At 57.2% G+C, this 27,968-nt stretch overlaps 2 protein-coding genes and 1 long non-coding RNA gene across 8 annotated transcripts; 1 reads left to right on the top strand and 2 right to left on the bottom strand.

Moving 5' to 3' along the window:
• Positions 1–4: 4 nt before the first annotated feature.
• On the bottom strand, positions 5–1,644 carry FAHD1 (fumarylacetoacetate hydrolase domain containing 1). The gene has a single exon (XM_047097866.1). It carries the CDS (start codon positions 1,362–1,364, stop codon positions 699–701), a length of 666 nt encoding a protein of 221 aa, XP_046953822.1. The 5' UTR covers positions 1,365–1,644; the 3' UTR covers positions 5–698.
• Positions 1,578–20,732, top strand: HAGH (hydroxyacylglutathione hydrolase). 4 transcript variants are annotated; one of them, XM_047097864.1, is made up of 10 exons: positions 1,875–1,946; positions 2,158–2,288; positions 4,448–4,623; positions 5,180–5,244; positions 9,157–9,274; positions 10,240–10,348; positions 13,121–13,224; positions 13,504–13,605; positions 19,863–19,942; positions 20,450–20,732. In XM_047097864.1, the coding sequence occupies exons 3-10, from the start codon at positions 4,504–4,506 to the stop codon at positions 20,547–20,549; spliced, it is 798 nt and encodes a 265-aa protein (XP_046953820.1). In that variant the 5' UTR covers positions 1,875–1,946; positions 2,158–2,288; positions 4,448–4,503; the 3' UTR covers positions 20,550–20,732. The 4 variants fall into 4 exon arrangements, with proteins under 4 accessions (XP_046953821.1, XP_046953819.1, XP_046953820.1 ...); XM_047097865.1 differs by lacking the exons at positions 1,875–1,946; positions 2,158–2,288 and adding an exon at positions 1,578–1,645; XM_047097863.1 differs by lacking the exon at positions 2,158–2,288 and having other exon boundaries at positions 1,871–1,946.
• On the bottom strand, positions 20,539–27,927 carry LOC124525479 (uncharacterized). Of its 3 annotated transcripts, XR_006965514.1 has the most exons (5): positions 27,884–27,927; positions 27,717–27,793; positions 21,526–22,013; positions 20,908–21,204; positions 20,539–20,631 (listed from the first exon to the last, which is right to left on the bottom strand). It is a non-coding gene; the product is annotated as an uncharacterized LOC124525479 (long non-coding RNA). The 3 variants fall into 3 exon arrangements; XR_006965515.1 differs by lacking the exon at positions 21,526–22,013; XR_006965513.1 differs by lacking the exon at positions 21,526–22,013 and having other exon boundaries at positions 20,908–21,098; positions 26,787–27,793.
• Between the last annotated feature and the right edge of the window lie 41 nt (positions 27,928–27,968).

Genomic DNA, 27,968 nt, shown 5'->3' on the forward strand with positions numbered 1-27,968 from the left:
CCAAACAAAAGATAGCATATTTATTTGGAAAATAATCGTTTCAAAATGATCTCCCAAATTCAGAATCTACGGGCCATGGCACAGATGGGTGAGGTCATCATTAACTGGTCACTTATTACAATCTTAAATTAACTGATTACGGGAGCAGTGGTTTTCCCCAGTTCCGTGATAAGAATCACTTAGAATGCTGGAGATTAATTCTGCCAATTAATATGGTGGGCCTGGTATGTGTCAGTAAGGTGGGAATTTTTTATTTTTACAATACCTCCAGATGGTTATCGTGATCAAGGAATTTTAGAAAACATGATTTTCAACTTCCTTTGCAGATTTTCAGTGTTGAATTCCTGATCCCAGAATGACTCACGGAAAAGTCTTATCCAGTCTGGTTTTAGGAAAGGAAAGTAAGGCCTCTGAACATTTAGTTTGATAAATTCTCCTCTTTGGAAGCTTCACGAAAACTTTGTTTTTTGTTTTTGTTTTTTTTCCTAAAAGACAATCGTTCTTTCCATTTCTGGCCCAGCTTTTCGATCACGTTTTCCTGGAAGAGTCCGTCTTCCTTAAGTCATAACAACCCAATTAAGTCATATTTAAAAATTATTTCTTATTAAAGCATCGTTGCATTTAACAATTTTGCTTGCTTCTTCTGTCCACCTCCCTTCTCTCCTGAAACTTAAGAAGTCCGGGTGCTTTGTACAGACTCAGTACTCTGGCCTTTCGACCTTAAATCTCATACTGACGACCCCGTGTATGCCGGCCTGGATCTCATCGTTTTCTTTAACGGGTCCGACTCCCTTTGGCGTCCCGGTCAAGATAATATCTCCTTCTTCCAAGGTCATTATCTTAGAAACGTAGCTGATAATGTAGGGGATGGAAAAGATCATGGAGGACGTGTCACCCTCCTGCCTTAGTTCGCCGTTGACCTTGAGCCAGAGCTTCAGGTTGTGAGGGTTGGGGATCTTCTCTTTGGGCACGAACGCGCTGACGGGGCAGGAGGCCGTGAAGCTCTTGGCGAGGGTCCAGGGCAGCCCCTTCTTCTTGCACTCGTCCTGCACGTCTCTGGCGGTCATGTCCAGGCACAGGGCATAGCCGGCCACGTAGTCCATGGCCGCGGCCTCGGGCACCGCGCGGCCGCGCCTGCCCATTACCACGCCCAGCTCGAGCTCGTGGTGCAGGTTGCGGCTGTAGGCCGGCATGAGGATGGCCGAGCCCTCGGGGGCGTAGGCGGTGGACGGCTTCAGGAAGAGCACCGGCTCGCTCGGCACGGCGCTCTGCATCTCCCTGGCGTGCTCCGCGTAGTTCCTGCCCACGCACACGATGTTCTTCCCCCACTCCCAGAAGCGGGACAACGGCCTCGGGGCTGCCATGTCCCGGCCGGGCGACCCCGAAGTCACGTGACTCCGCAGGAACCCGGTCACCTGATGCCTACGGCGCCCGGGAGAGAACCAACTACCTCTGAGCGCCGTCCCGTCGGCTACGGCCAGTTCCGCTCTGCGCTCTACCGGGCGCTCGGGAGTCGCAGCGCTCGAACTCCTGGAAGCCGCTGTCCAGCAGCTGCCTCGGCCATCGGTCTGGTCCCTGGAGAGAGGCGGAGGCCCTGACGCTGCTCTCCGGTCCCCGCCTCAGCCGCCTCCCGGCCCGAGCTCAGGTCCGCCGCTGCCGGGCCGCGAGCGGGCACGGGTTTGGACGCGAGCGCCGATTGGTCGGGGTCTGGGGCGGGGGCGCGAGACGTACGCCGATTGGCTGGGGGGCGGGGCAGCGGGCGCCGATTGGCCGCGGCGCGCCTTCGGCGTGTGCAGCCCGCCCGCCCCTCGCGTCGCCGCCGCCGCCGCCGCCGCCGCCGCCGCCGCTGCCGCCGCCGCCGCCCCGGGTCATGGTGCTCGGCCGCGGGCTGCTCGGCCTCCGGAGCGTCTCCGCACTGGGAGCCGCCTGCGCCCGCCGCGGCCTGGGTACGTGGGCCGGGGCTGGCCGGTGTCTGACGAGGCGCGCGCCTGACAGGGGTCGGGGGCGCGGGGACCGGCCCGCGGAGGGGATTCCGCCTGCGTCGCGGCCGGGTAACGGCGGTTAGGCCGCCGCGCCCGCCCGAGGGGGGCCGGGGCGCCGGGGACGGCCGGGAGGCGCCGGTCCGCCGCGGGCTGACGCTGTTTTCTGTCGACACAGGCTCGTAACCCCCGCGCAGGCAGGCCGCCTGGGGTCGGGAAAAGGCGCCGCGGCGCTTGAGTCAGGCTTGGCGGGGGCTGAAGACAGCGGGGTCACTGGTCAGCTGGGGGTTGCTGCAGGAACTGTGCCCGGTAAGGAGCCTCGCGCCGCCTCCCCGCCCCTGCGGGCCCATAGCCCCGGGGAGTGCGTTCTCGTCTTCTCCTCCAGGAGAAACCCGGGCCGCACTATTCCGAGGTGTAGACAAAGGGCACAGACCCGGCGCGGGTCCCGGGAGCCGTGGGAACCTTGACCCCCCCCCCCCCCCCCAGCTTCTCTGCCTCACCACCCAGCCCTCCAGACTGAGAGGCGTGGGACGCGCCGGCCCAGGGGCCTGCTCCTGCAGCTGTCACAGTCACCGTGTTCCCTCCCGCCTTGAGGGAATGTTTTGACCTTGATCTTGAAATCTTTTTCCTTATTCCTGACGTCTCTTGTGGCTGGTGTAGCGGCAGGGGCAGTAGGTTAACCTGAGCCTTTGGAGATGGTTAGTCGTTACCCGAATGACCACACAGCTGTTAGGGACAGGAAGCCAGCCCCTGCAAATCTCAGCGAGCGCTCTCAGGGGTCTGGAGTGGGTGAGCTGTTGCCCTTGCTAAGGGAAGGGCCCCCGGAGACCCTCACCGACTGTCAGGGCCTCTGGCAGATCGCCTGTCTGGGGCTTGGTTTCGGCTCAGATCATGATCTCATGGTTTGTGAGTTCAAGCCCCGGGCAGCCTCTGTGCTGACCGGGTGCAGCCTGCTTGGGCTTCTCTCCCTCCCTCTCTCTGCCCCTCCCCCTGTTCGTGCTTTCTTTTTCCCTCAAAATAAATAAACTGAAAAAAAAAATCCATATGTTAAAAAGAGAGAGAGAGAGAGAGAAGCCACTCAAAACAGGTCTCAGGACTTGGCCCCGACTACAGGCTGCAGTCCTGTGCCCTCTGCTTATACACAAGCAAACTGGTTGCAAACCAGTGAGCTGGAAGCACTTCTCAGGCATATAATTTTTGGAAAAGGACTAATGTTTCTGGTGGTGCCTGCAGAAATAATTGTGAGTTCCCCAGGCTCCCCAGGAGAAGCCTCAGCACAGGTTGTAGATAGTGTTCCTTCACTGGTAGCGCTCCTCTCCCAGCCTGCAGAGTCTTGCTTTAATCCTTTAATCCTGTCACCACCCCCCCCCCCCACCCCACTCTGCTCTGCAGTCCTTCCTGGGCCCTGATAGCACTGGACTTTAGCAGAGGTGGAATATCACAGAGACTGGATGATACAGAAATGTTTGTTTTGCCGTGGGCGAGAAGGGCCGGGGAAATGCCAGCCGCTTGTCAGAGGAAGGGGGAATTGGATACTTGGTGTCCTCTTTAAAGCTGCGGTTCGGCCAGTTTCCCCATGAGCACGCCACCGCCCCTGGGGCCGCGGTCCGTCAGTCAGCTGGTGCTGCCTGCGTTTTGGATCCCTTCCGGGAGAGGCCCCCCCATCCCGGTACCGACCCCAGAATTTCACGGCCGGGTCCTGTCACCTTTAGTGGTGCTGATCTTTTTTTGCGTTAAGACTTAGAGTATTGTTGGCGCCTCTGTGAATTTTTAGGTCGAATAAGTTTGTTGAAAATATCTTGGCACCTGACTCCTTGGTGGAGGATGCTTTTGGCTCTTGCCCTGGCGGGGTCCTGTGGCTCAACAGATGGTGATTCCGTCTCCTACGCACTTGAATCTGGAACCCTGGTGGCCCCTGGTGGGTTTTGGGGGTTATCCAGACTTCCAGTTCTGCCCTTTGAAAGTGGATATCGTTCTCTTCTCTGGCTGGAGGCCTGGGAGGGGCGGTGAGCCCGTGTGACTGAGGCTCTGTTAGCTGGGCCGCGGGGCACTGAAACGTAGTCCCGCTGGGCATGTGCCCTTGGGGCTTCCTCTCTTCCTGGTCTGAGTCAGGTGTGAGCACCCAGAAAGAGCGGCGGTCACAGCTGACGGTGATTTGATCACAGCCACAAGCTGGTCCTTCTGTCCTCTTGGAACCCGCGAGAAAGAAAATAAGGATCATGGTCTGAGAGAAATGATTTGTGAATATGCACATGAGTAATTTTCTGTATTTTCCTTGCGGATATGGTAAAGTGAGGATATTTTCTTCTTTACCAAAGGAACTCAGAGAAGCAGACACGGCGAGCCTTACGCTCTGTTGCTCGCTGTCACTTCCCCAGGTCGTGGCATCAGGACGCCAGGGCTCCTGTGCCGTGTCAGCCTGGCGCGGCCTCCTGTGGACGCTGACCGGGGCTGCCCTTTGTCTTCAGGTCCGGCCCTGCTGGGCGTCCTTCTCCATCACACGGACTGTAGGAAGAGCTCCACCATGGACCAGGGAACCCTGAGGGTCGAGTTGCTGCCCGCGCTGACCGACAACTACATGTACCTGATCATCGACGGCGAGACCAAGGAGGCCGCCATCGTGGACCCGGTGCAGCCTCAGAAGGTGGGAGGCCCCAGCGCCGCGTGTTTGTCCCCCCGCCGGGGTTCCTATCTGCAGTGTCCTCGCGGCTTGGCCGAAGCTAAACCGAAATTAATCCATTTGGTTTTGAAAAACAACTGAACTAGTGTCCGGCCACTCTGCTGTGGGGCGGAAGGCCAGGGAGGGGTGGGGCCGGCAAAGGCTGGGGCGTGGAGAGAAGTGGGTTTCTGTCTGTAAGGTCCCTGGTGGGGGGCGGGGAGCAGGAGCCCCCTCAGCCTGCCCGCCCTTCCACGAGGCTTGCTGTCCCTCCGCACTGCCTCTGGGGGCGGCGACATCGTCTGGAGGGGCTCAGGTTGTGGCTGGCACGGAGCTGCCACTTGCTGCATGAGAGAAAAAGGCCACCTTTGCCCTGCGCTGCTGGAGGGGTGTTGGGGGGCGGGGGGGGCACGGGTCGGCAGGGTCAGGTCAGGGCCCAGCCCCTCCCGGCAAACCCCGGGTCCCGCTGGGCACCGCCGCGGGCTTTGGAGCCAGTGCTGGGGGCGTGGCCACGGCCCATGTCTTGTCTCACGTTTGGCTGCAGGTCGTAGAAACGGTGAGAAAGCACGGCGTGAAGCTGACCACAGTGCTCACCACCCACCACCACTGGTAAGCTCTGGAGCCCGAGCTACCTCCACGTCAGTCGAGCTGCCTGGGCCTGTACGCCCCAGGCTGGCGTCCGCGGGGGTCGGCACCTTCAGGCTCCCTGGACCCTCCCACAGGCGGAGGCCTGGGGCGTCGGGGTCCCCGGAAGCCGTCCCTTCCCAGCTGTATCCTCTGCGCAGCCGAGGGCTGGCCCCGGCGGGACCGTGAGAGGACTCGAGGGCGCCAGCCTCCGGGCTGCTGCCCCTCGACCTTGGCCCCGGCCACGGGCTCTGCTAACTCCGGGGCTCTGTGGGGAGGACCTCCAGCCGCATCTTTGAAGGCTCTTGGGCTTGTGTGATGGGAGACCGGCTTTGATGTGGGGGAAGAAACTAGTCTAGACGTCAGTGTTTTTAAAAATCAAGCAGGTGTATTTGGAGAGGTTGTGGTTTTTGAAATTTGAAGGGAAAAGGATGAAAGGAGCACTTGTGTTTGGGTTTTAGACCCTCCTGTGGGGTTTCTGAAACTTTTGAGTTTCTTCTCAGCTGGAAAAAAATCTTTATTTGGCTCATTTTCTTTTCTAATTAAGTGCCTGAGGGCAGCCAGCCCCTGACAGCCCGTCCCCGAGGCTGCCGCTGCGCTTGAGTCTGCGCGGGGCGTCTTCCCCGTGGGAGTGTCCTGGGCACGTGGGTCGGCCAGTTTGCTCTGTGGTGGCACCTTCTCGGTCGATGTAACTAAGCCGATGAGAGTCTATGGGGGCGTCAGGTGTTAATTCCTGGTGCTGACGGATGGGTTTACTGCCGTGCCCTTGGCCGCTGCCCAGCCAGCTGCTCTTTCTGGAAGGTGCCCCGCGGGCTGCGGTCTCCTGCGCCAAGTAACCACCACGTCACTTTGCTGATGTTGCGATGCTTTGAGGTTTTTCACGCGTTTGTGTTGGAACACAAGATCCCAAACTGGGTCCCAGGCTGAGCCCCAGGGCGTAGGCGCCTCCCTCTCTCACTGTCCTCGCTCTCCTCGGTGGAGGCGGAGGTGTTTCTGCAGGTCAGTGGGGGACAGTGCTGGGATGCTGGCCTGCGTGGAGCTGACCTGGGGGTGGGGGAAGGGCCTGCCCCCGTTATCTCTGGGCTCTGCCGTGTCTGGGCCCCCGGAGGACTCCGCAGATAAATGTGTGGTGAGGAGCAGGCGCTCTCTGGCCATCCACAGCCCTCGCCTCGTCCTGGGAAGGCTGGTCTGGTGTTGGGACACTAGCCCTGCTCCGAGGTCAGGGCCCTGGGCTCACGCTGGCGTGGTTCCAGCCCCACAAGGCCAGGGGTGGAACTCTTTTCCTGTTTCTGAAGCGCAGGTCAGGCTGCCCCCATTGAGCGCTGGGAGCCCTGGAGGAGCGTCCTGGCTGAGGTTAGAATCCCTTGCAGGGTGGGGGTGGGTGGGGGGCGTGTGTCCAGGGCTGGCCTGGCCCCAGCTCGCCCTCTGCCTCTGCCCGTTTGTGTGTGTCTATTTGTTTGTTTAGATATAAGTGTTTGTGTTTTAAAGTTTTTAATATTTTAATTTTTAACATTTTATTTTAGAGAGAGCATGAGTGAGGAAGAGGGCAGAGGGAGGGAGGGAGGGAGAGAGAGAGAGAGAGAGAAGAGAGAGAGAATCCTATGCAGAACCCCACAAGGGGTTCAATCCCATGACCGTGAGACCATGACCTGATGAGCCTGAGTCGGGTGCTTAACTGACTGAGCCCCCCAGGCACCCCTAAAGTGTTAATTTTGACTCCAGTTAACGTACAGTGTTACGTTAGCTTCACGTGTACGGTACAGTGATTCAGCAATTCCATACGTCACCTGGAGGTTGTCACGACAAGCGCACTCTTAATCCCCATCCTGTTTCCCCCGCCCCCTCTGGTGACCATCAGTGTGTTCTCTGTAGTTAAGAGTGTGTCTCTTGGCTTGCCCCCCCGCCCCGATTTGTTTTTCCCTTTGCTCGTTTGTTTTGTTTCTTAAATTCCACATATGAGTGAGATCACACGGTATTTGTCTTTCTCTGACTTATTTTGCTTAGCATTGTACTTTCTAGACCTATCTGTGTCGTTGCAAACGGCAAGAGTTCATACTTTTTTATGACTAATGTTCCGTTGTGTGTGTGTATGCACATAAATATATCGCATTTTCTTTATTCGTTTATCAGTCAGAGGACACTTGGGCTGCTTCCTTACCTTGGCTGTCGTAGATAATGCTGCTATAAACATTGGGGTGTTCTTGTATCCCTTGGATAGATACCTGGCAGTGCAACTGCTGGGCCGTAGGGTAGTTCTGTTTTTAATTTTTTAGGGACCTCCATACTTTTCTTCAGAATGACTGCACCGGTTTGCATTCCCACCAAAAAGGGTTCCCCTTTCTCCGCATCCTCGCCAATGTCTCTTGTTGCCTGAGTTGTTCACGTGAGCCATTCTGACAGGTGTGAGGCGATACGTCATTGTGGTTTTGATTTGCATTTCCCTGATGATGAGTGATGTCGAGCATTTTTTCATGTGTCGGTTGGCTATCTGGATGTCCTCTTTGGGGAAGTGTCTATTTGTGTCTTTTGCCCATTTCTTCACTGGATTATTTGTGTTTTGGCCTGGACGGTCCCCTATGTCAGGAGCATCACAGGCACATCAGTTCGATAAGTTCTTTATAGATTTTGGAAACCATCAACCCTTTATCTCATATGTCATTTGCAAATATCTTCTCCCATTCTGTCAGTTGCCTTTTAGTTTTGTTGATTGTTTCCTTCGCTGTGCAGAAGCTTTTTATCTTGATGAGGTCCCAATTTTTGCTTTCGTTTGCCTTGCCTCCAGAGGTGTGTGTAGTAAGAAGTTGCTCTGATTGACGTCAAAGAAGTTACCGCCTGTGTTCTCCTCGAGGATTTTGATGGCTTCCTGTCTTCATTTAGGCCTCTCATTCATTTTGAGTTTATTTTTGTGTCTGGTGTAAGAAATTGGTCCGGGTTCATTTTTCTTCATGTTTGCTGTCCAGTTTTCCCAGCACCACTTGCTGAAGAGACTGTCTTTATTCCATTGGATATTCTTTCCTGCGTGGTCAAAGAGGAGTCGGCCATCTGTTTGTGGGTCCATTTCTGGGTTCTCTGTCCTGTCCCATTGATCTGAGTGTCTGTTCTTGTGCCAGTACCCTACTGTCTTGATGAGGACAGCTTTGTGATACAGCTTGAAGTTTTGGCTTTCCTCTTCAGGGTTGCTTTGGTTATTCGGGGTCTTTTGTGGATCCATACAGATTTTAGGATCGTTTGTTCTAGCTCGTTGAAGGATGCTGGCGTTATTTTGATAGGGATTGAATTAAACGTGTAGATTGCTTCGGGTAGTATCGAAATTTTAGCGATTTTGTTTTTCTACTCCACTTCTTGCAAACGCTTTTGTTCAGTGTATTATAGTTCTCAGAGTACAGGCCTTTCATCTCCTTGGCTAGGTTTATTCCTGGATATCTTATTCTTTTGGGTGTAACTGTAGATGGGCCTGTGTGCTCAGAGCGGCGGGTCCCAAACTGGGACGAGGGGGCCTTTGAAACTCCCGCTGTGCCAGCCACCCCCCGGCCGACGGCGTCAGGAGCGGGGCAGAAGCCAGGACTTGGTGCTTCTTACAGATCCTCTGGAGACTCTTATGTGCCCAAAGCTTGGGAGCTGGAGGCTTGGGGATTATCCAGGTGTTTGCGATTTGGGTCGGTAGCTCCAGAAGCTTCTCCCGCAACAGGGCAGGGGCACAGAAGTGCCTCATTTGGGAATGGCGTATCTGAGAGCGTTCTTTTCAGTGGAGCCAAATGACACTGAGGCCAGTTTCCTGTGTTGGGAGATGCGTTCCCGCTTCTGAGAAGGTAACCAGGAAAGAACATCCGGTCGGGGTTCAAAAGCAAGCGGGTCCCTCCCATGAGCAGGAGCCCAGGTCTCCTTTCCAACTTCCAGGGACCACGCTGGTGGGAACGAGAAGCTGGTCAAGTTGGAGCCTGGGTTGAAGGTGTGTGGGGGCGATGACCGGATCGGGGCACTGACTCACAAGGTCGCGCATCTGTCCACACTGCAGGTGAGCAGCGAACGAATGGAAAGCACTCGAACATGGTTGGCCTCTGGGCCTTAAGGGGGCGGGGTGTGGCAGGGACACTTGCCCTGCTCCTGGCAGTTCCCTCCCCTACCCAGGGGCCCAGAGAGGACCTCGAGGGCTTGGGATCGGAGGCAGCATAACCTGCGAATGGGTGGAGGGCCTCTCGGGGCCGCCTAGGCCTGCACGGTCCCCAGTGTCAGGAGCATCACAGGCACGTCAGTAGGCCGATGGTCCCGGCTGCGGGGAGAGGCTGCCAGGCAGGGTTTTGAGACCGTTGGGGAAGTGGAAAAATAGAGCACGCACGCATCAGGTTCTCACATCAGCGTCACGTCTCTTGGAAGTGATGACGATGTGCGGTTAAGCGAGGGGACGTCCCTCTCCTAGGAGACTCAGCTGGAGCCTTTAGGGGCGATATGTCAGCGCGTGCGCGACTCCAGGTGTGTGTGCACAGGACACGCTGCGGACGGGCGCACCGTTAGCATTTGGTGACCGGGTAGAGGTCACAGAAGTTCCTCTTTTTTTCAGTTTTTTGGTAGGTTTGAAAGTTTTTTTTTAAAGTTGGCAGGAGGGCAGTGGGAGACAGAGAAGGAAAAGCAAACGGAAGGTCAAGTACTTAAGAAGGAAAGCTAGCTTTTCTAGCACGACACCTAGTTCAAATTTGGCCCGATGTTGAGGAAGAAAGCAAAAGAAGCCCCTTTGCTTTTGCACACCAGCAATACCAGGTTGCAGGGTGCGCCTCGCCTCTGGGGCGCCCTCGAGGTCGGGGTCCCACGGTCACCGGCGAGATCTGTGTCCTGCTCAGTGGAGCAGTGGCGATGGGAGCCGCGCTCTCCTTGGGGCGTTGAGGGTCTGAGGAGGAGTCCGTGGGATCGGTGGTCCACCTCCTGGAGCCCGTGGGCGAGTTCGCGGTGTGCCGGGAGCCCATGCCAGTGCGTGCTTCGTTTAAGGTGGGGTCTCTCAACGTCAAGTGCCTGTCGACACCGTGCCACACTTCCGGCCACATCTGCTACTTCGTGAGCAAGCCCGGGAGCTCTGAGCCTCCTGCTGTGTTCACAGGTGAGGAGTGTTCTGATGTGCGTGCTGGGGCGGGGTGCACTTTAAAAGACCCCCGTGACTTAGGTTGTCTGAGAGCTCGGGGCAGAGAAGCCGAGCGTTTGCGGCCAGGCTTCCCGAGCAGGGCTGTGGCAGGGGGCCGCAGGGGGCCTGCAGCCCTGGGGGCAGAGCACGGGAAGACCGCTGTTTGGATGCACCCCCGGCCTCGGCCTGCGTGAGTGGCCGGCAGGTAGGCCTTTCCAGCAGTCGAAGGGGCTTTTCCCTTCGGAGAGAAAGTGAGAGAATGTTGCTGCTGATGGGGGAGCCGGTGCGGACCGGAGCGGCAGAGCGTATCAGCCCCAGCCTCGAGCAGGCCCTGCGGCGGCCAGAGGCAGCGTGGGGGCCCAGAGCGGCTCTGCAGCCGGGCGGGTGCGTGTGGGGATCCGGGTGGGGACCCATGTCGGCTCTGCGGCGGGGCTCAGTCAACAGCCAAGTGCGGCGCGGGTGACATGAGACGTTAACTTGGGGAAACCACAGACGGAGCGTGGGGTGCACGGGGCCTCTGGGACCTCCACAGCGCTCGTGAGCCCCTCTTCCCCCGTCGAAGCCGACTTTAAAGACTGCAGCCGTTCTCAGTGTCTTCGGTGGTGCAGCAGCAGGAGGTGTGGTCCCTGGGGTGACCCCGAGTTCGGGCTGTGCAGCCCTGAGCTCGCTCTGGGCCTCGCCCGCCTGTGTGGGGGCAGGTGGGCACCGGGCCCGGGAGAGTCTGCGCCCCTGTCATTGCTGCGTTGGGTGGGTCCTTGGACGTCAGTCTGCGCATCTGCCGGGTGGGCTCTTGGGGGTTGGAGTGAGGCGGGTCCCTCGGGACGGCACAGAGGGGGAGAAGACGTGTCCCCGCCTTGGAAGGCGGGTCTGCCTGCACAGAGACCCCGGTCTGAGCCCAGGCCCATGCGGCACGTGTGTCCTCCATGAGACCACGGCCGGCGGGGGCGCGTTGTACGTGCCAAGTCACGTGTGCCCTCGCGGTGCCGCTCAGGTGTCCGCGGCACGGACGGTGAGGACTCAATGTGTGCGAACCGGGACGTCTGGCAGGTCCCGGTGTGGAAATAGGGGAAGGCCGGGCCCCCGAGTCTCCTGTTCCTGTGTGCACCCCGGCCTCCTCTGTGGTCTCTCTGGGTTCTAGCTGGTTCTGACTCACCCTCCCTGGTGGGGCTGTTCAGGGGCACAGCCCAGTCCTGACCCCACTAGGATGTCCTGTCGTCTTGTGGGGACAGTACTGCACCACACTGTGATGGCCCCACGGTGGCACCCTGGTCCTGGGTTGTGGTCCCAGCGGCCCCCCCACCCCCACCTCGGGGAAGAGTGTGGCCTGCACTGATGGAGGAGGACTCCCCGCCACCGGGGCCTGGAGAACAACGGTGCCTGAGCCCCCGCTTGGCACGGAGCCCTTCTCAGGGAGGACCCAGGGCGGGAAGCAGCAGCCCACAGAGCCTCAGTGGGGATCAGGAGCAGGGGTGTCAGGAGGAGGGGAGTCAGGAGGAGGGGTGTCAGGAGGAGGGCCAGGAGGAGGGGTATCTGGAGGAGGGGTGTCAGGAGGAGGGTCAGGAGCAGGGGTGTCTGGAGAAGGGTCAGAAGGAGGAGGGTCAGGAGCAGGGGTGTCTGGAGAAGGGTCAGAAGGAGGAAGGTCAGGAGCAGGGGTGTCTGCAGAAGGGTCAGAAGGAGGAGGGTCAGGAGCAGGGGTGTCTGGAGAAGGGTCAGAAGGAGGAGGGTCAGGAGCAGGGGTGTCTGGAGAAGGGTCAGAAGGAGGAGGGTCAGGAGCAGGGGTGTCTGGAGGGCCAGGAGGGGAGTCAGGAAGAGGGTGGAGGTGGGTCAGGAACAGGGATGTCAGGAGGAGGGGACGCCCCTCTAAAGGGCTGAGGCAGGAAGGGGGTCTGTGAGGCGGCAGGCTCGGGTCTTGAGGGCCCGGGTGGTGGCCGGTGGGATCCCGGGGGTTCTATGGGCTGGCACTGCCGCCCAGGATGAGAGGAGACTTGGGGAGGGGCCCTGGCTGGCTCAGTCCGTGGGGCACGTGACTCTCGGTCTCGGGGTTGTGAGTCGAGCTCTACATTGGGTGCAGAGATTACTTAAGAAAAGAAAAAACAACCCCCAACACGATTATAAAGAAGTAAAAAGATGGGGCGCCTGGGTGGCGCAGTCGGTTAAGCGTCCGACTTCAGCCAGGTCACGATCTCGCGGTCCGTGAGTTCGAGCCCCGCGTCAGGCTCTGGGCTGATGGCTCGGAGCCTGGAGCCTGTTTCCGATTCTGTGTCTCCCTCTCTCTCTGCCCCTCCCCTGTTCATGCTCTGTCTCTCTCTGTCCCAAAAATAAATAAACGTTGAAAAAAAAAAAAAAGTAAAAAGAAAAAAGAGGCGCCTTAGGGAGGTGGGCCTGGGAGGGCTGCTGGGTGAGTGGGGACAAGGGCTGGTGGGGGGTCTTGGCGCTATGGGGACAGGCTAGGACAGTGAAGGGAGGAGTCGGGAGACCCTAAGGGGTGGGTTTGAGCCGCTGTTGGCGGGACTGGTAGTGCCAGTTAGCAAGACTTGACCGGAGAGGTTGGGGCACGGGAGCCGAGAGCTGGGTGTCTCTCTGAGTCCAACGTGGCAGTTGGGGGTGGCCCATCGGGGGTCTGGTAGAGGCCGGCTGTGGGTACAGCCATGAACGCTTGGTGTCCAGTGTAGCTCAGGAGCTGGCCACCAGCCCCTCAGGGGGTGTCCTGCCGGCAGCCCCCCACTGCTCCGTGGCTGTCCCGTTTTGCAGGCGACACCTTGTTCGTGGCTGGCTGTGGAAAGTTCTACGAAGGGACAGCGGACGAGATGTACAAAGCCCTGCTTGAGATCCTGGGCCGGCTCCCTCCAGACACGGTAGGTGGGGCCCCACGGGGCGAGGTCCTCACCTCCCACCCGTCCTGTCCCCCGTGTTGGGAAGAGTGGGAAGGCAGAGGCATTTCCTCTGGAAGCGTGGCTTTTCTTGTACTATTTATGGCTGTTTAACGTACACGCGAGAAATGCCCGTTGTCCTCAGGGACACCTCGGTGCGTGTCGCTAAAAGTACCCGGCCCAGAGCCCCGCATGCGTGTCTGCGAGGGCTCTGAGGACAGATCACGGAGATTCTCTGAACTCACAGTTTGGTGTTCTCCTCAGAGAGTGTACTGCGGCCACGAATATACCATCAACAACCTCAAGTTCGCGCGTCACGTGGAGCCCAGCAATACTGCCATTCAGGAGAAACTGGCCTGGGCCAAGGTGAGTGGGGTGCCCCGGGCGGGGGTGGGTCCGAGGGTCCATGATCCCGAAGTGCCTCTCTGGGAGCAGCGCTGTCAGGGCGCGGTGTCCAGTGTGGGCAGAGGGCGCTCCTCCTGGCGGGCAAGCCAGTCTGGTCTCGGAGCGGCCCTCCTGGAACTCCGCGAGGAAGGCCCAGTTCTCTGGTTAACGTCCTTTCTGACACAGTGGGGCCGGGTTGGGCCTGGGAGTCCGCATTTCCAGCAGGTGCCCGGGTGAGGCCGGCGCCGCGGGTCCCTGATCTGTGCCCCACGTCCTGAGCACAGGGTAGGGGGGACCGTGAGTGAGCACCTCCGCCTCCCGTTTGGGGAAAGCGCACCTGCCGGCCAGCGGCGGGATTTGCCCCAGAGGCTGCTAGTCCGGAAGGCATTGATTTCCGTGGCGACCCCTAGGGGTGCTCAGAGGTGTGGCCGCAGGGGTGGCCTACTGTCCCGGAGGCGTCTTCAGTGGGGCGTCTGCAAATGCTGCTGCAGGTGGGTGGGCTGAGGGAGGTGCCCCTGGACTTGGGGGCCCTTCCCCATCCGGTGGCTGACGGGTGTCAGTAAGCCACACCTGGAGGCCTCAGGTGCCGCTGGGCCTTCTGCTCCGTTCGTGACCAGTGCTACTTTGGAGTTTTGTTTCTTAATATATCACCTGTTTTTTTTGAGCATCTTTATCAGGTTTTGGACACGGGCTCACAAAATAACACCTGTAAGACTTCAGACACTACCTCTATCACTTGGTCAACATTATCCCTTTTTTTTCGCAGTGCACGTAGGCGAGTATTTTAGTGATCTCCATGAACTCACCCTGTGTATGTACCACACGTACTGTCCCCTTTCATTTAGTAATGGGTCCTGCTGCTTTTTCCATAGCAATCTATTCATACTGAACTAATTCGCTTCGTAGTTACCTACTTTTATTAAAAATTTTTTTAAGTGTTTATTTTTGAGAGTGAGAGAGACAGAGTGCGAGTGGGGGAGGGGCAGAGAGAGAGGGAGACACAGAATCTGAAGCAGCTCCAGGTGCTGAGCGGTCAGCACGGAGCCCGACGCGGGCCTCCAACCTACGTGGGGCTCAGGTCATGACCTGAGCTTCACTGAGCCCCCCAGGCGCCCCCGTGCACATTGCACTAATTTGCTTCATAGTTATCTACTTCTAAAAAACTAATCTTAACTGAGGATACTTTCCATTTGATAAAACATGCCTGTGTTGAGTGAGCAGTACACGGTTTGATGACTTTTGACAGTATGTGCCCCTGTGTGAGCCCCCCACCCCCAGTCGAGATTCAGAGTTTCCCTGGTCACTCTGCTTTCACCCCCCAGCTGCAGATCGGCTGTCACGTAGGTCACTCTGTTCTGGAGTCTCAGAAACAGAGCCGTAGAACACTGGCCGTGTCTGGCTCTTCAGCTCAACGTCACTGGAGATTCATTCCCGTTCTTGGTTTCTGAGCGGTGCGCTGTACTGCAATTTGTTTATCCGCGGTGGATGGACTCTTGGGTCGTTTCCAGCGTTTTGCTATTGTAAACAAAGTTGCCGTGAACCTCCGTGCACACGTCTTTGTGTGAACACAGGTTTCCCGGTGTGTGGGTACAGACCTGGGGCAGTGGGGCCCGGCCGCCTGAAGTGTACGTTTAACTTTGAAGAAGCTCCCGAGCCTCTTGGCCCGCCCTCTGGGGACGTGTAAGCCCCAGGGGCTCCCCGTGCATAGGTATCGCCGACGTTTTCAATTTCAGCCGTTCTAACAGGCGTGTAGCCGTGTCTCCCTGTGGTTTTAAAGTTTCCGTTGCTCTGGTGGCTGTCGGCCTCTTGCAGGCCCTCTTTTGTGAAATGTCTGTTCAAATCTTTGGTCCATTTGAAAAACTGAACTCCGTTGCAAGAATTCCTTATGTATTCTGCAAACACGTCTTTACCAGATACATATCTCAAATATTTTCACCCGGTCTGTGGCCTGCCCTTTTATTTTCTTAAGTGTCTTTTCCGGAATAAAAGTTTACACTTTTGATGAAGTTCAGTTTGTTGATATTTTCTCTTTACACCCTTTGTGTCCTAAGAAATTTTTGCACACCCCTTGCCGCCAAGACTCTGTGCTGTGTTTTCTCCTGAAAGTTGTATGGTCTTAGCTCTTACGGTCATTCAGATTTATACTTAGGCCCGTGATCCTGCTCGTATCGACGTCGGTGTCCGTGTGAGGTCGGGGTGCGAGTGCATTTGCTTTTGCCAGTTGACATCCTACTGCACAGCACCATTTGTTGGAAAGATCGTCCTTTCCTTGTTGGATTACCTTGGCGTCTTTGCTAAGTAAAACGGACAGTGCAGGCGTGAGTCACCTCTGGACCCTCCTCGCTGTTCCGTGGGTCTCTGGGCTTCTCCTCCATCAATAGCAGATGGTCTCCGTTACCGTAGCTTGTGGTAAGTCTGGGAATCAGGCTGTATGAATCCTCCAACTGTGGTCTTTTTTTTAAAAATTGGTTTTGGCTCTTTGAAGCGCTTTGCATTTCCATAGAAATTTTAGGATCTTGTTAATTTTTACAAAAAAGTCAGCTTGGCTTTTGATTGGGACTGTGCTGCAACAAAAGATTTGGAGAACTGAGATCTTCACAGTATTGAGTCTTTTCATGAATATACTGTCGCTTTCCATTTACTGAGGTCATCAGTTCCTCTCGGCAGTCTTTTATAATCTTCGTTGCCAAAGAAGCTGTGCAGGTTGTTAAATGTATCCTTAAGTACTTCACATTTTTGTATTTGGCTGAAAATGATTGTTGAAGTCTTCAGCAACACAAATGATACTTGTTTGATCTTGTATCGTGACCTTGCTAAGCTCCCTTACTCTAGCGTCTTTTTCGTAGATTCCTCAGCACACAATCACATCATCGGCTAAAGAGACACTTTTCTTCCTTCTTTTCCGATTGATGTGCCTTTTATTTACTTTGTTGGCCTAATCACACTGGCTGCGGTGTCCGGTACGATGCCGAATAGAGACGGTGGGAGCGGACACCTCTGCTTTGTTCCCGGTCTCGGCGGGGAAGCATTCGGTGTGTCACCTGTACGTTAGCTGCAAGTTTTTTGTGATCTTTCTTAGGTTAAGGGCGTTCCCTTCCATTCCTGGTTTTCTCAGAGTTTTAATCACAAGTGGGTGTTGAATTCTGCAAACTGACTTTTTCTCTAGTGTGTAACCATATTTTGTTTTTACTGTTAATATGGCGGGGTACATCGATTGGTTTCATTTTTTTTTAAATTTCTTTGGACAGAGAGGCAGAGAGAGGCTCCGTGCTGATGCGGGGCCTGATCCCACGAGCTGTGAGACCATGACCTGAGAAACCGAGATTCGGGTGCTTAACCGGCTGAGCCCCCCGGGTGCCCCCTCAGTTGGTTTCAAATGTTAAACCCACCTTGCTTTCTGGACAGATTTTGTCATGCTGTGTTACGCTGCCACAGTCCCTCTGTGTCTGTGTTCACAAGGGATATTGGCCTGTAGTTTTATTTTCTTGTAACGTGTTTGGTCTTAGTACTGGGGCAGAGCTGGCCTCATTAAGTGACTCGGAAGGTGTTTCCTCGTATTTTCTGAAAGAATCTTTCTGTGATACTATTTTTTTTCCTTTAATGTTAGAATTCACCATTGGAACCATCTGGACGTTGAATTCTCTTTGTGGAAAGATGTCGTCGTCGTTGTCAGAAGTGGTGTCTGTCTTTTGTGTAGGGCTCCTAGATGTTTGCATCTTCTTGAGTCCATTTTGTTAGCAGCTTCTGTCTTTCAAGGAACTGTGTACATTTTGTCAAGGTTTTCAAATTTGTTGACGGTTTTCATGCTGTCTTTCTCGAGTGTCAACTCTGTGGCGGTACAGTTCACATGTGATAAACCGCATCAGTTTCAAGTGAAGGGCCGAGTGAATTCTGACAGATAAACTGACACCACTGAAACGACGACCATTATGATGAAGACACAGAACGTTCCACCACCCCCAAAAGGCTTCTTCACACCTCACTGTCTTCGCGGCTCCGGACACCTACCGATCTGCTGGGTGCCCTAGAGCCGTTGCGGTTTTTAGAATTTCGTGTAAATGGAAGGTACCTTATGCACGGTCTCCTGTTCACTCAGCAGCAGGATTCGGAGGTGCACCCCTGCTGCTGCGTGTCAGGAGTTGATTCCTTTTCACCGCCGAGCAGTATTCCATTGTTGGGTTTATCCGTTCCCCCGTCCATAGATGTTTGTGCTGTTTCCGGGCGTTGGCTGCTGTGAACTTCTGCGCACAAATCCGTGTGTGACACACCCTTTCGTTTCTCTCGAGTAAATACCTAGGAGTGAAACGGGTAGGTGGTAGCGGTGTATGTTTGACTTGTCAACTTTTATTTATTTTTGGGACAGAGAGAGACAGAGCATGAAAGGGCGAGGGGCAGAGAGAGAGGGAGACACAGAATCGGAAACAGGCTCCAGGCTCTGAGCCATCAGCCCAGAGCCCGACGCGGGGCTCGAACTCACGGACGGTGAGATCGTGACCTGGCTGAAGTCGGATGCTTAACCGACTGCGCCACCCAGGCGCCCCAATGTTTGACTTGTAAAGGAAGTGCCGAGTTGGCTTTCTAAGTGGCTGTCATTTTACATTGGTGTCAGCCGAGTGTGAGAGTTCCACTCGTTCCACAAGCTCGCCAGCCCTCGGCATCGTCACTTGTTGTGGTTTTAGTCATTCTAATGGGTACGTAGTGCAGTCGCATTGTGGTTTTAGCTTGCATTTCCCTAGTGTCTCAAAACGTTGAGCGTCTTTTTATGTGCTTATTGGCCATTTTGTGAACTGTGTGTTCAAATCTTTTGGCCATTTAAAAATCTGAACTAATTTTCGATCACAAGAGAATTTTGTAAGTATATGCTGGACGCAAGTCCTCTGTCGGCTGGTTTCTCTCGTTCTGTGGATTGCCTTTTATTTTTTTGACAATGTTTTTTGAAGAGCAAACATTTTTAATTTTGATAATCAAGTCCAGCATATTAACTTTTTTATGGTTCATACTTTTTATCTCTTATCTAAGAAATATTTGCTTTACCCAAGTTCAAAAAACATTAAAAAAAAAATTTTTTTTTGACACTTATTTATTTTTGAGAGAGGGGCAGAGAGAGAGAGGGAGACACAGCATCCGAAGCAGGCTTCAGGCTCTCAACTGTCAGTATAGAGCCTGATGTGGGGCTCGAACTCATGAACCGTGAGATCATGACCCGAGCTGAAGTCAGACATTTAACCAGGCGCCCCAGCACTCATTTTAATAGATAATCTACAAGGTGATGACCGTGTATGGTCCTCTGACTATACGTGTCAAGACGTGTTTTAGAATTATCCTTAGAAGCGTTAACTTGTTTCCTTCCCTCATAGGAGGTGGAGAAGGAATTCTCAGGAGGAGTGAATACTGGAGGAAGCAGGGAATATTCTAAAACACCCAGCTTGTTTTCACCAGAAGGGGAGGATCAGAGATTAGCGACAAGCCTTCATCTTGACCTCCCACCAGACCCCTACTTGGCATCCCACCAGCGGTTGAAGGATCACCTCTTGCCACCACTGGTCACGTTTGGGGGTGGCACCGGGACCCTTGGGTGTGAGGGCCCTGCGTGTGGGTGCTGACAGGTGCTGTCCAAGCTCTGACCCTGTGGCCCTTGAGATCAGCCCGGCAGAAGAAGGGCAGGGGCCGCAGGGAGGGCGGAGACCCCCAGCTGCCAGCTGACGTCCCGCACAGGTCTGTACAGGAGTGACCAGTGGGCCAGATGGTGCTGATCAGGAGTGAAACCATCCCGACCGGAGGGCTTGTCCTGGGTTTTTCTCCTGGGGAGCCTGTGACGAGAGCTTGCCGCCTTCTAGAGGGGCTGTGAGCCCAGGGCAGGGACCATGGGCACCTGTCACCTCGCTCCTGCAAGCAGTGAGCTGTGCGTGGCCCATGACTGGTCTTGGTGCAGGGATGGTGGTGTTTTCTTCTGCGTTTTCTGCGTTTTTGCTGGTTATTTTATCATGTAAAACACACACTTCATATCAGAGTAAAAGTTTTCGCGTCCCCCTCCACTTCCAGGACAGCAAGGGGAGAAGGGACAACTTGTTGGTGGTGGCCGGGACACTCGCGTCTCCACAGCGGGAAGGGGCCCGTCCTTGCACTGACCTGACCCCGTTCACTTTGCCTTCTGAGTTGGATGGTATTTTAAGATTAGAAAGTACTCTGAAATGTTCCTTTAGATGTTTCTGTGTTCACGTGACCTCTGTCCTCTGCAGGAGAAGTACGGTATCGGGGAGCCCACAGTGCCGTCCACCATCGCGGAGGAGTTCACCTACAACCCGTTCATGAGAGTGAGGTGAGGGGCGTGGGCACCTCTGGGTCGCCCTCGTGCCGCCGGCGGGGGCCCGCTCACCAGTCCCTGCAGCTCCCGGGTGGCTCAGGCGACGCCACGGGGTCTTAGCAAGTGCCCTGAGCCTAGGAAGCAGGTGGCTTTGTCAGGGGTGCTCTCCTTACACATGGCCAGGGTGTGGGGTCCTTTCTGACACCGCAGTCAGGATCCACGCGTGGGCAGGCACGGTCCCCGGGAATCTCGTGGAGCTCTGTCACCGGGGCGCTGCCGGGAGCCAGCGTGGAGTCCGTGTCCCCCGTCTCTGGGTCACTGGCAGGACGGCTTGGCCAGCAGGCCTTCTACCGTTAGGAACACGCGAGTTGGCCGTTAGCGCCGGCCTTTCGTTTCGAAGAATGTCCCGACTTCTGCCTGCTCTTTTCTTCCCTGGGGCCCCGGGACCCCAGGGGCCCTGGGGCGGGCGGTGGGCCGGGGAGCACCACGTGCGGCCTGCAGCCTGGCCTTCGGCTTCCGCAGGGAGAAGACGGTGCAGCAGCATGCCGGCGAGACGGACCCGGTGACCACCATGAGGGCCATCCGCAAAGAGAAGGACCATTTCAAGGTGCCCCGGGACTGAGGTGGCCGTAGGGCCTGGGGCGCCCGTGGCCGCTGCCGCCTTCAAGCACATTTTGGGTGTTCAGATGTTTTAGGTGAATTTCCTGCCAGGAGTGCAGGAAATTCAATCTTGGCTTAATTTTAAATTAATTTCAGAGCCCTTTGCCCGTGTTATCAGATGTTCTAATGCATATTTATAAGAGAAGTCTAGAAAGTGTATTATTCCCCGATGCTCTGCTTGCGGACTCTCTGTTCTCTCTGGCCTTCGGTGGGGCCCTGGTCCTCGCCGTGTGAGCCCCACATGGTGCCCTGTGAGAGCCGGCCCTCTCCCCGCCCCGTGCCCCCAGAGCAGGACGTTTGGGGGACGGCGTCGCCCTCACCTCCTTCTCTGGTGGGTCCTGTGGCGTCCTCTTCACAGAGCCGTTTCCGTGTGGACGTGGAGTAGAACCCCAGCCCCACCTGGGGCACTGGCCTGGGCCGGGGCAGTGAAGGGTTCGTTGACACAGCGTTTCTGTGCTTGGGGCCTCCGCCCCGCGGTGCCCCGATCCCTGAGTGCCTGGTCCTGGGCCTCCTGCAGGGACAGGCGTGGACACCGTGCCTCGTGTGGATGAAGGAGCTCTCCGACGCGACCGCCGGCACCTTGCCGCCCCCGCTGAGGTTTGATCCATCTGGCCCCCCTGCAGGGAGAGGCCCCCATCACCTTCCCCCTGGCCGAAGTGCGGGGAGGCCGGGTCCCTGACCTGCGTGTCCTTGTCCTGAGTTCCCTCTGCTTTTGCCGGAGGAAACCCCGAAAGCCGCTGTCCCAGGCAGCGGCCATTTCCTTAGCCAGCCGCCGCAGGCCAGACCCGGGCTGGGGGTGGGGGAGCGGGGCGGGCTCTGGCTGCACCGAGCCTCAGCCCAGGTGGGGGGTAGCGGGAGGACCCAGAGGCGGGAGGGGGAGGGACGAGGCTCGGGGCCCAGCGGGGGGGGGGGGGGGGGGGGCAGGACGGGCTGCTCACGTGTGCACCCGGAGGTCTTCCTGGTTCAGACCCGACCTCCTCCGCTCGGCTCTGCCCTGCGACGCACGGCGCCCGAGGCCCTGCCTGCCCCACCCTCTCCTGCTGGACGGCCCACGGTTAGTGCTTCTCGTCCAGCTGAGGTTGTCTCCCGCCACTCTCCTCAGACGGCCTCCGGTTGCCAAGGACCGGTCCAGGTCCTGGCTCCGCAGCTGCCCGTGTGGCCACGGTGCCGTGCGGCCGGGGAGCAGTCACCCTTGTCCAAAGAGGATGCCTTAGGTGGAGCCTCAGCCCCCCTGCGCCCCCAGGTGTGTCAGGGAATGGGGTTTCTGTGGGTCCTTCTAGATGCTTCATTTTGTAGCTCTGTACCGCCAACTGGGCGTAGTGGCGTGGGCGTCGCAGGATGCGTCGTGGTGCTTTGCGAGGCCTGTCGGTACCAGAGAGCGCGGGTATCCGGTGTGGCCCTCTGCTGTGCCCCCTCCGGCCGGGCCCTGTGCGTGAGCAGTTCGCGTGTAGCCAGGGACCCCACGGCCACCGCCTCCCCAGCCCACCTCCCCCCCCACCCCATGGGGATGTGTTTCCTTAGTTTGCGTGTTACCGACTGCACGTTCAGATGCCAAAGAAGAGAAATAAACGTTTCTGAAACGTACGAACACAGAAGCGCGCCCCTGCACCCGGCCTCTCCCCACCCCGGGAGCCCCGGATAGCAACTCCCTTTGCACGTGTTGTCCTTGGTGGTGGGACCCGCTGGGCCACCCCCACTGGCTCTTGGGCTGTGGCGCGGCTCAAACGCTCTCACGTGGGCCCCAGCTGGCCGTGGAGGACGGGCACTTCCACGCGGGAGAACGTGTTGGCCCATCCGGTGGAGGAGTCTTGTCCGCCGCACGAGGGTGTGGACCGCCCTGGGGCTGCTCCGCGGGCGTCGCGTGTGCTGGCATCTGTGGCCCCCCGGGAAGCGAGCAGGGCGCTCCGTGGAGGCTGCACGAGAACCGGCGGGGACGGGGGAGGCTGGCCGTGTGCGTTTCCGACCCCGGGCTGCCTCTCCTCGGGCTTCTGGCCAGTGTTCCGCTGGCTTTGCTCCTCGCCGACCTTCCCCGTTGAGGGTCAGCCGTGCTCCGGTCACACGTGTTTGAGTTGGTCGCTCCGCACCCTTTCGTCTTATTGAAGAAATCTTTGATGGAGTCAAGCTCGTGTCTCCTACTTTCCGTCCTCTGCTGCCCTCCTGGTTACGTGCTTGCTTCTGACACTCGTGTTTGTAATTCACGTGAAGATGCTGTTAGGCCGGCGGTCGGTGGTTTGCCTCCCTGGAGGCACTTTACGTCCCCCCTGCTCGTCTGCACCGCCAGCCCGAGGGCCCGCATCCGGGGCTGCAGACCCGTTCTGAGGCCCCACATTCCCCCTTACTACAGCTTTAGAATAAGTCTTCGTTTCTAGGAAGGGACACGGCCCCACCTGGCCCTTTGCCCGTATGTACGAACGTTAGAGTATTGACGGCTGTGGTTTGGGCCGGAATAGGGTTCACCGGATTTCTGGACTTGTGACAAGTGTCAGGCCATAGACATGCCCCCCCGTCTGGCATTAGGGTCTCTGCTGCTCTTCCTGCTGCTAAAACTCGTGTAGTGCCAGTGTCCGCGTGGCCCTGTGACGGAGGCTCGCGGTCCCCAAGGAGACTGTCCCCTCAGATGGCTGTAAGCTTGGCCCCCCCCCAGGCCTCCTGCCCTTCTGACCAACTGGCGGCGACTTCCACGCATTCCCACTGACCCCTCACCTTCCGTAGGTCACCAGCATGACTCCTAGAACTCAGAGAAGTGCCACCGTGATGATTTCGCAGTGTGATTATAATGGGCACAGCCAAGCAAACAGGGCCCGGAACGTGGGCTGTGCCCGCTGTGGCACACGTGAGCCTGTGTTGAGGTGCTCTGGGGTCACTGCGTCATCCCTGGCCCTGCGAGTGAACTCTTGCCACCGGGTGGGTCCTTTTGGTAGGACTGTCCCCCTCGAGTGACCGCGTTAAGGTAAATTCAGGTGTGTTGAGGTTGCTGTGACCATGTGGGAAATTCCAAGGAAGTAGAGACTCCTTGCCCAACCCAGGGGAAGGCAGAGCGCCACGCAGCACTTGCCTGGGTGACGTCGGGTGTCACGGCTTCCTTCCCAGACGTCGGTTCTCCGGGAACGTCAGTCCCAGTCTACTTTGTTCTTGTCGTAAATGGCGTCTTTTTCAGATCACGTCAGTGCTCAGGAACGTAAAGGAGCGCAGTGAGCTTTGTTTAGGGAACCTCCTTTTCCCCACGTGGGCTCCGTTTCCTTCGTGAACTTTCTGCGGTCTTGCTGCTTGGCCTTTTGTCCCGTGGGTCTCCCGTATTGAGGTGGGGGGAGGGGAGAGGGGCACTGCTCCTCGTCCTGAACCCCAGTGACCGGTTTGACAAACACCTGGGGGCCGAGGCCGAGCTACCCTCGGGGTTGAGTGAACACAGAAAGCCCTGCCCTTGTCGAATTTCTGTCCCGGTAGAGGGACGGAGTGACAAGATGGACATCCTGGGCAGCTCGGACTGAGGAAGCACTAAGGAAAATAAAGTGGGCAAGGAGCAAGCGGGAAGCCTTGTGGCCAGGGAGGTGACGTGAGCAAAAACCAAAGGTTCAGGGAGAGGGCCTTGCTGATCTCTGGGAGAGACCAGCGAGTGCCGAGGCCCTGGGGCAGAAGTGCGCGACAGGAGCCCAGTGTGGCTGAGCCGTGAGGGGAGGCGACTGGGGAGCGGTAGCAGGCGGGTCGCTGGACAGGGTGCGGGGGGACCCTGGGGGCCACTCGCAGCCGTGCGGAGGTGGGGGCGGGCAGGTCTCCACGGGATCTCGAGTGCGTGTGGGGCCGCAGGGGAGGCCAAGGGGTTCGCAGCGTGAGCCGAGCAGTGAGCACGCAGTTGTGGGGGGTCCAGCTGTGTCCACTGGGGCGGGGGGCGGGTCCAGGCCGAAGCGCGCCCTCGGGAGTCGCCAGCACCCGGGAGGCTGGGCGCGCTAGCGGGGCAGTGAGGTGGGGACGCTGGGGCGCCGGCAGGTGGCAGGACACGCAGAAGTGTGGCCGAAAGTCACCCCCAGGGGAACCGGGCTTCGTCACACGCTTTCCTCTGGTCTGGCCGACTCTACGTGAGTGTGTCGGCGGCTGCACTCTGGCCTTCCTTGTACAAGCCCGGTCTGCTTCCTCTAAATGACGGCAACATGGGGGGGGGGGGTGGCAGGGGGAGGTCTCTTCACTCGTGGGGAGCTCGAAGGAGGTGATTCTGCAGGGAGCCTGGTGCTCGCTCTGTGCACTTTTTCACACCACCGGCTCCCTTCGTAAACGGTTATGGGCTGTCCCTCCGTGGGTTTCAGCCACTTGGGGAGACGTCTTTGTTTGCAACATTTTCTCTTCTCTCTTTTCAAGAATTAAATCTCCATACCCAGTGTGGGGCTTGAACTCACATCCCACTGAGCCAGCCAGGCACCCTCCTTCCAGCATTTCCTGAAGGGGTCAGGGGTGCCCTCCTGCTCGCTGATCTCTTGCTGCGGCTCCCGCCTCCTGGGCTCCTAGGTGTCGCCTTTCTGAGCACGGATGCAAAGCTGGGAGCCTGTCCGAAGCGTACGGTGCGGGGCACGGCGGTGTGTCTGGGGCCTGGCGTGGCTTCTCTCCTTCACCTCTTCCCTGACACGTAGGGGCTCTGAGGCGGCCCGTCCTCCTCCCATCGGGCACGAGCCCAGGGCCCCCGCGGCCCGGGGAGGAGTGCTGAAGTCTCTCCCTAGGGCCGTGCGCCTGCTTTCCTGGCTGAGGTCTGTCTGCCCTGCTGTGGTGCTGCTCTCCAGCTAGGAAGGCGCTGGGGTCCTAGTGGTGACCGGGCCTTACTAATCAGAACCTACCACATGTCTCTGTGTACCAGGTGAGGTTCACAGCAGTGACCCGAGTGTGTGTTTCAGGGCCTTTGAGGACATTCATCGTGGTGTAGCCCCCTGAACTTTTCATCATCAACGTGTCAGTGAAACCATAAAAGCAGAGGCTTCTCTTGGTCCGTCTCCCCAGGATGCCGATCCTGGGCCGGGGCAGCAGGGAGGCCTGGGACGTGGTCTGGTATGGGGCCCACAGATCCAGACGGCGAGACACCCTGTGCCCATGTGCCGCCGGGGCTCTGTCTGCATCACAGGTCAGCCCTTAGCAGAGGTGGGGGTCAAGCCCATCCGGGGTCCCACGGCGGCCAGGTGGGTGTGTGTAGGCGGGGAGAGGGGGGCGAGGAGGCAGGACACCACATCCTGTGTCTTCCTTCCCCGGCTGCCAGCTCAGACAGGTGTCATAATTATGTGTCACCTGGAACCCTGACTTTCTAAGAGTCCTCTGATGAAGCAGCAAATGGCTCCTGTCCACTGAGTGGGCGTGGCAGCCCCTGGGGACAAAGAACACTTCGTATGTACAGCGTACGCAAGAGTACAACTGAGAACTCGCAAGGAAGATAAGTAATGTAGCGGTAAGGATTAGAGGTCTTGATTCTCGGCAAGAGCCAGACCGCGTCGATGCCATCGCCAAGGACGCGGAAGGAGCACGGCGCGCGACTGCTCGACGGAACCCGCCTGGGTTCAGAACGGCCCGCGCAGCGGCGGCCTCAGGCACAGACCACAACTCCGGCCACGGAACAAGTCGTCCTAAGTTTCCAGAAGCCAACGCATACAAAGTACGTCCTCTGACCCCAGCGGAATTAGTTACCTGTGGCGGAACGAAGTGAGGAAAACCTCCCCCCGTTTAGAAGTGAAGTAACAGATCTCTAAGCTTGGGGGTCAAAATAAGCAAAAGTGGACACCAGCGTCTGTCAGACACAGACAAGCCCAGGGCCTCCTACACCTGCACAGAAAAGGCTTCTACCTCAGGAAACTAGAGAAGAGCAAGAGAAACACAAAGGAAGGAGAAGAAGACAGGAAATCAGCCGGACAGTAAACCCAAAACTCTCTGAAAAGATCATCAAGTTGACAGACCCACAGTGATACAACACCCAGGTTCCCGAATTCACGCGGGAGACGGGACCGGACCACCCACCCTGCAGAAATAAACGTCAAGGCCTCTCCAGGAATGCAAGTGAACGACACCGATGAATTCCTACAGACACAAATCACTTAAATGGACTCAGAAAAAAACAGAAAAACACCACAGACCTGTAATAAGAAACCGAATTAACACAGAAAGTCTAAAGTTCACACAAAGGAAGAGCCTGGTGACTTCACGGAGCATTCGGTCAATAACACCCATCACTCACAAACTGTTTCAGAAGACAGAGGGACGCTTCCCAGCTCCTTTGCGACGCAAGCCTGGGCCTGACAGAAGACTAGACATCGGTGTCCCTGGTGAACCCAGATGTTAACTTTGTAACACAGCATCAGTAACCCAAATACGGCAGCACTTGCACCATCAGCCGCACACCGGAAAACCAACAGACGTCGCGGCCCATCCTAGGGGAACGAAGGACAAAATCCACGGGATCAACTCAACGGACGCAGCGAAACAAGGAACGAAACCCGGCACGTTCGTGGTGAGAAGTGTCCCACCGCGGGAAGGCAGCTTCCTTGGCCTCAGGATAAAAGACACCCGTGCGAAGTTTCCTCGCGGACCTCGTGCCGGCAGCCTTGAGTCGGACCCGGGCCACGCCGGACCACAGTGTCTGCGGGGCTGCGTCCTCCCGGAGGCGTCCTACTGCCGGAGGCGCCCACGTTCCTCGGCTCCTGGCCTCCTCCCTGTCTACTCCCCACCCGTGGTTGGGGTCCTCTCACTGCCTACGCCCGCCCTTCCTGACCCCCCCGCCTCCACCGTCAAGGACCCCTGTGGTGACACTGGGTCCATCTGGAAAACCCAGGTTAGTCTCACTATCCAGGCCGATCGGCACCTCCACTCCCTTTGCCCGTGTAACCCGACACAGTCCGGATTCCGGCGGAAGGACAGGGTATCTTCGAGAGCATCGTTCCGCCTGTCAGAGCATCAGAAGTCATGGTGACGGGCCGACTGCTCACCTCCAGCACCAGGAGCAGGCGAGGGAGGTGTGCTCTCGCCTCCGTACTCCACATCGTACTGGGCGTGCAGCGAGGCACAGAAAGGAACAGAAAAGGGGTAGTACACAGACTGGAGAGAACAAGCGAACACGTTCTTAGTCACAGCTGATAGGGTCCTACGGAATCCAGATACATGCACACACCTGGCCGGTGAGTTTGACGGTCCCGGACACAAGATCGGTAAGAGAAATACAGGATCTTTCTACCTGCTCATGACCACCTGGAAATGAAATTCAGACCACTTCATTCACAACAGCACCAAGACTAATAACATAAGTAGAAACTATTTTATCAAAAACACAAGGGGCACCTGGGTGGCTCAGTCGGTTAAGTGTCCAACTCTTGCTTTCGGCTCAGGTCGTGATCTCAAGGTTGTGAGTTCAAGCCCCACATCA

The sequence above is a fragment of the Lynx rufus genome, unplaced genomic scaffold (genome assembly GCF_022079265.1).
Source record: "Lynx rufus isolate CCGP_SWC_20201006 ecotype Redwood Valley unplaced genomic scaffold, mLynRuf1.p SCAF_43, whole genome shotgun sequence".
In the NCBI taxonomy this organism is placed as follows: Eukaryota; Metazoa; Chordata; class Mammalia; order Carnivora; family Felidae; genus Lynx; species Lynx rufus.

Coding starts and splice junctions, on each gene's coding strand:
- FAHD1 (XM_047097866.1), bottom strand. CDS start 1,364: ATGGCAGCCCCGAGGCCGTTGTCCCGCTTCTGGGAGTGGGGGAAGAAC.
- HAGH (XM_047097862.1), top strand. CDS start 6,281: ATGCTGGCCTGCGTGGAGCTGACCTGGGGGTGGGGGAAGGGCCTGCCC. Junction 9,275..10,239: donor CGCATCTGTCCACACTGCAG/GTGAGCAGCGAA, acceptor GCTTCGTTTAAG/GTGGGGTCTCTCAACGTCAA. Junction 10,349..13,120: donor GCCTCCTGCTGTGTTCACAG/GTGAGGAGTGTT, acceptor CCCGTTTTGCAG/GCGACACCTTGTTCGTGGCT.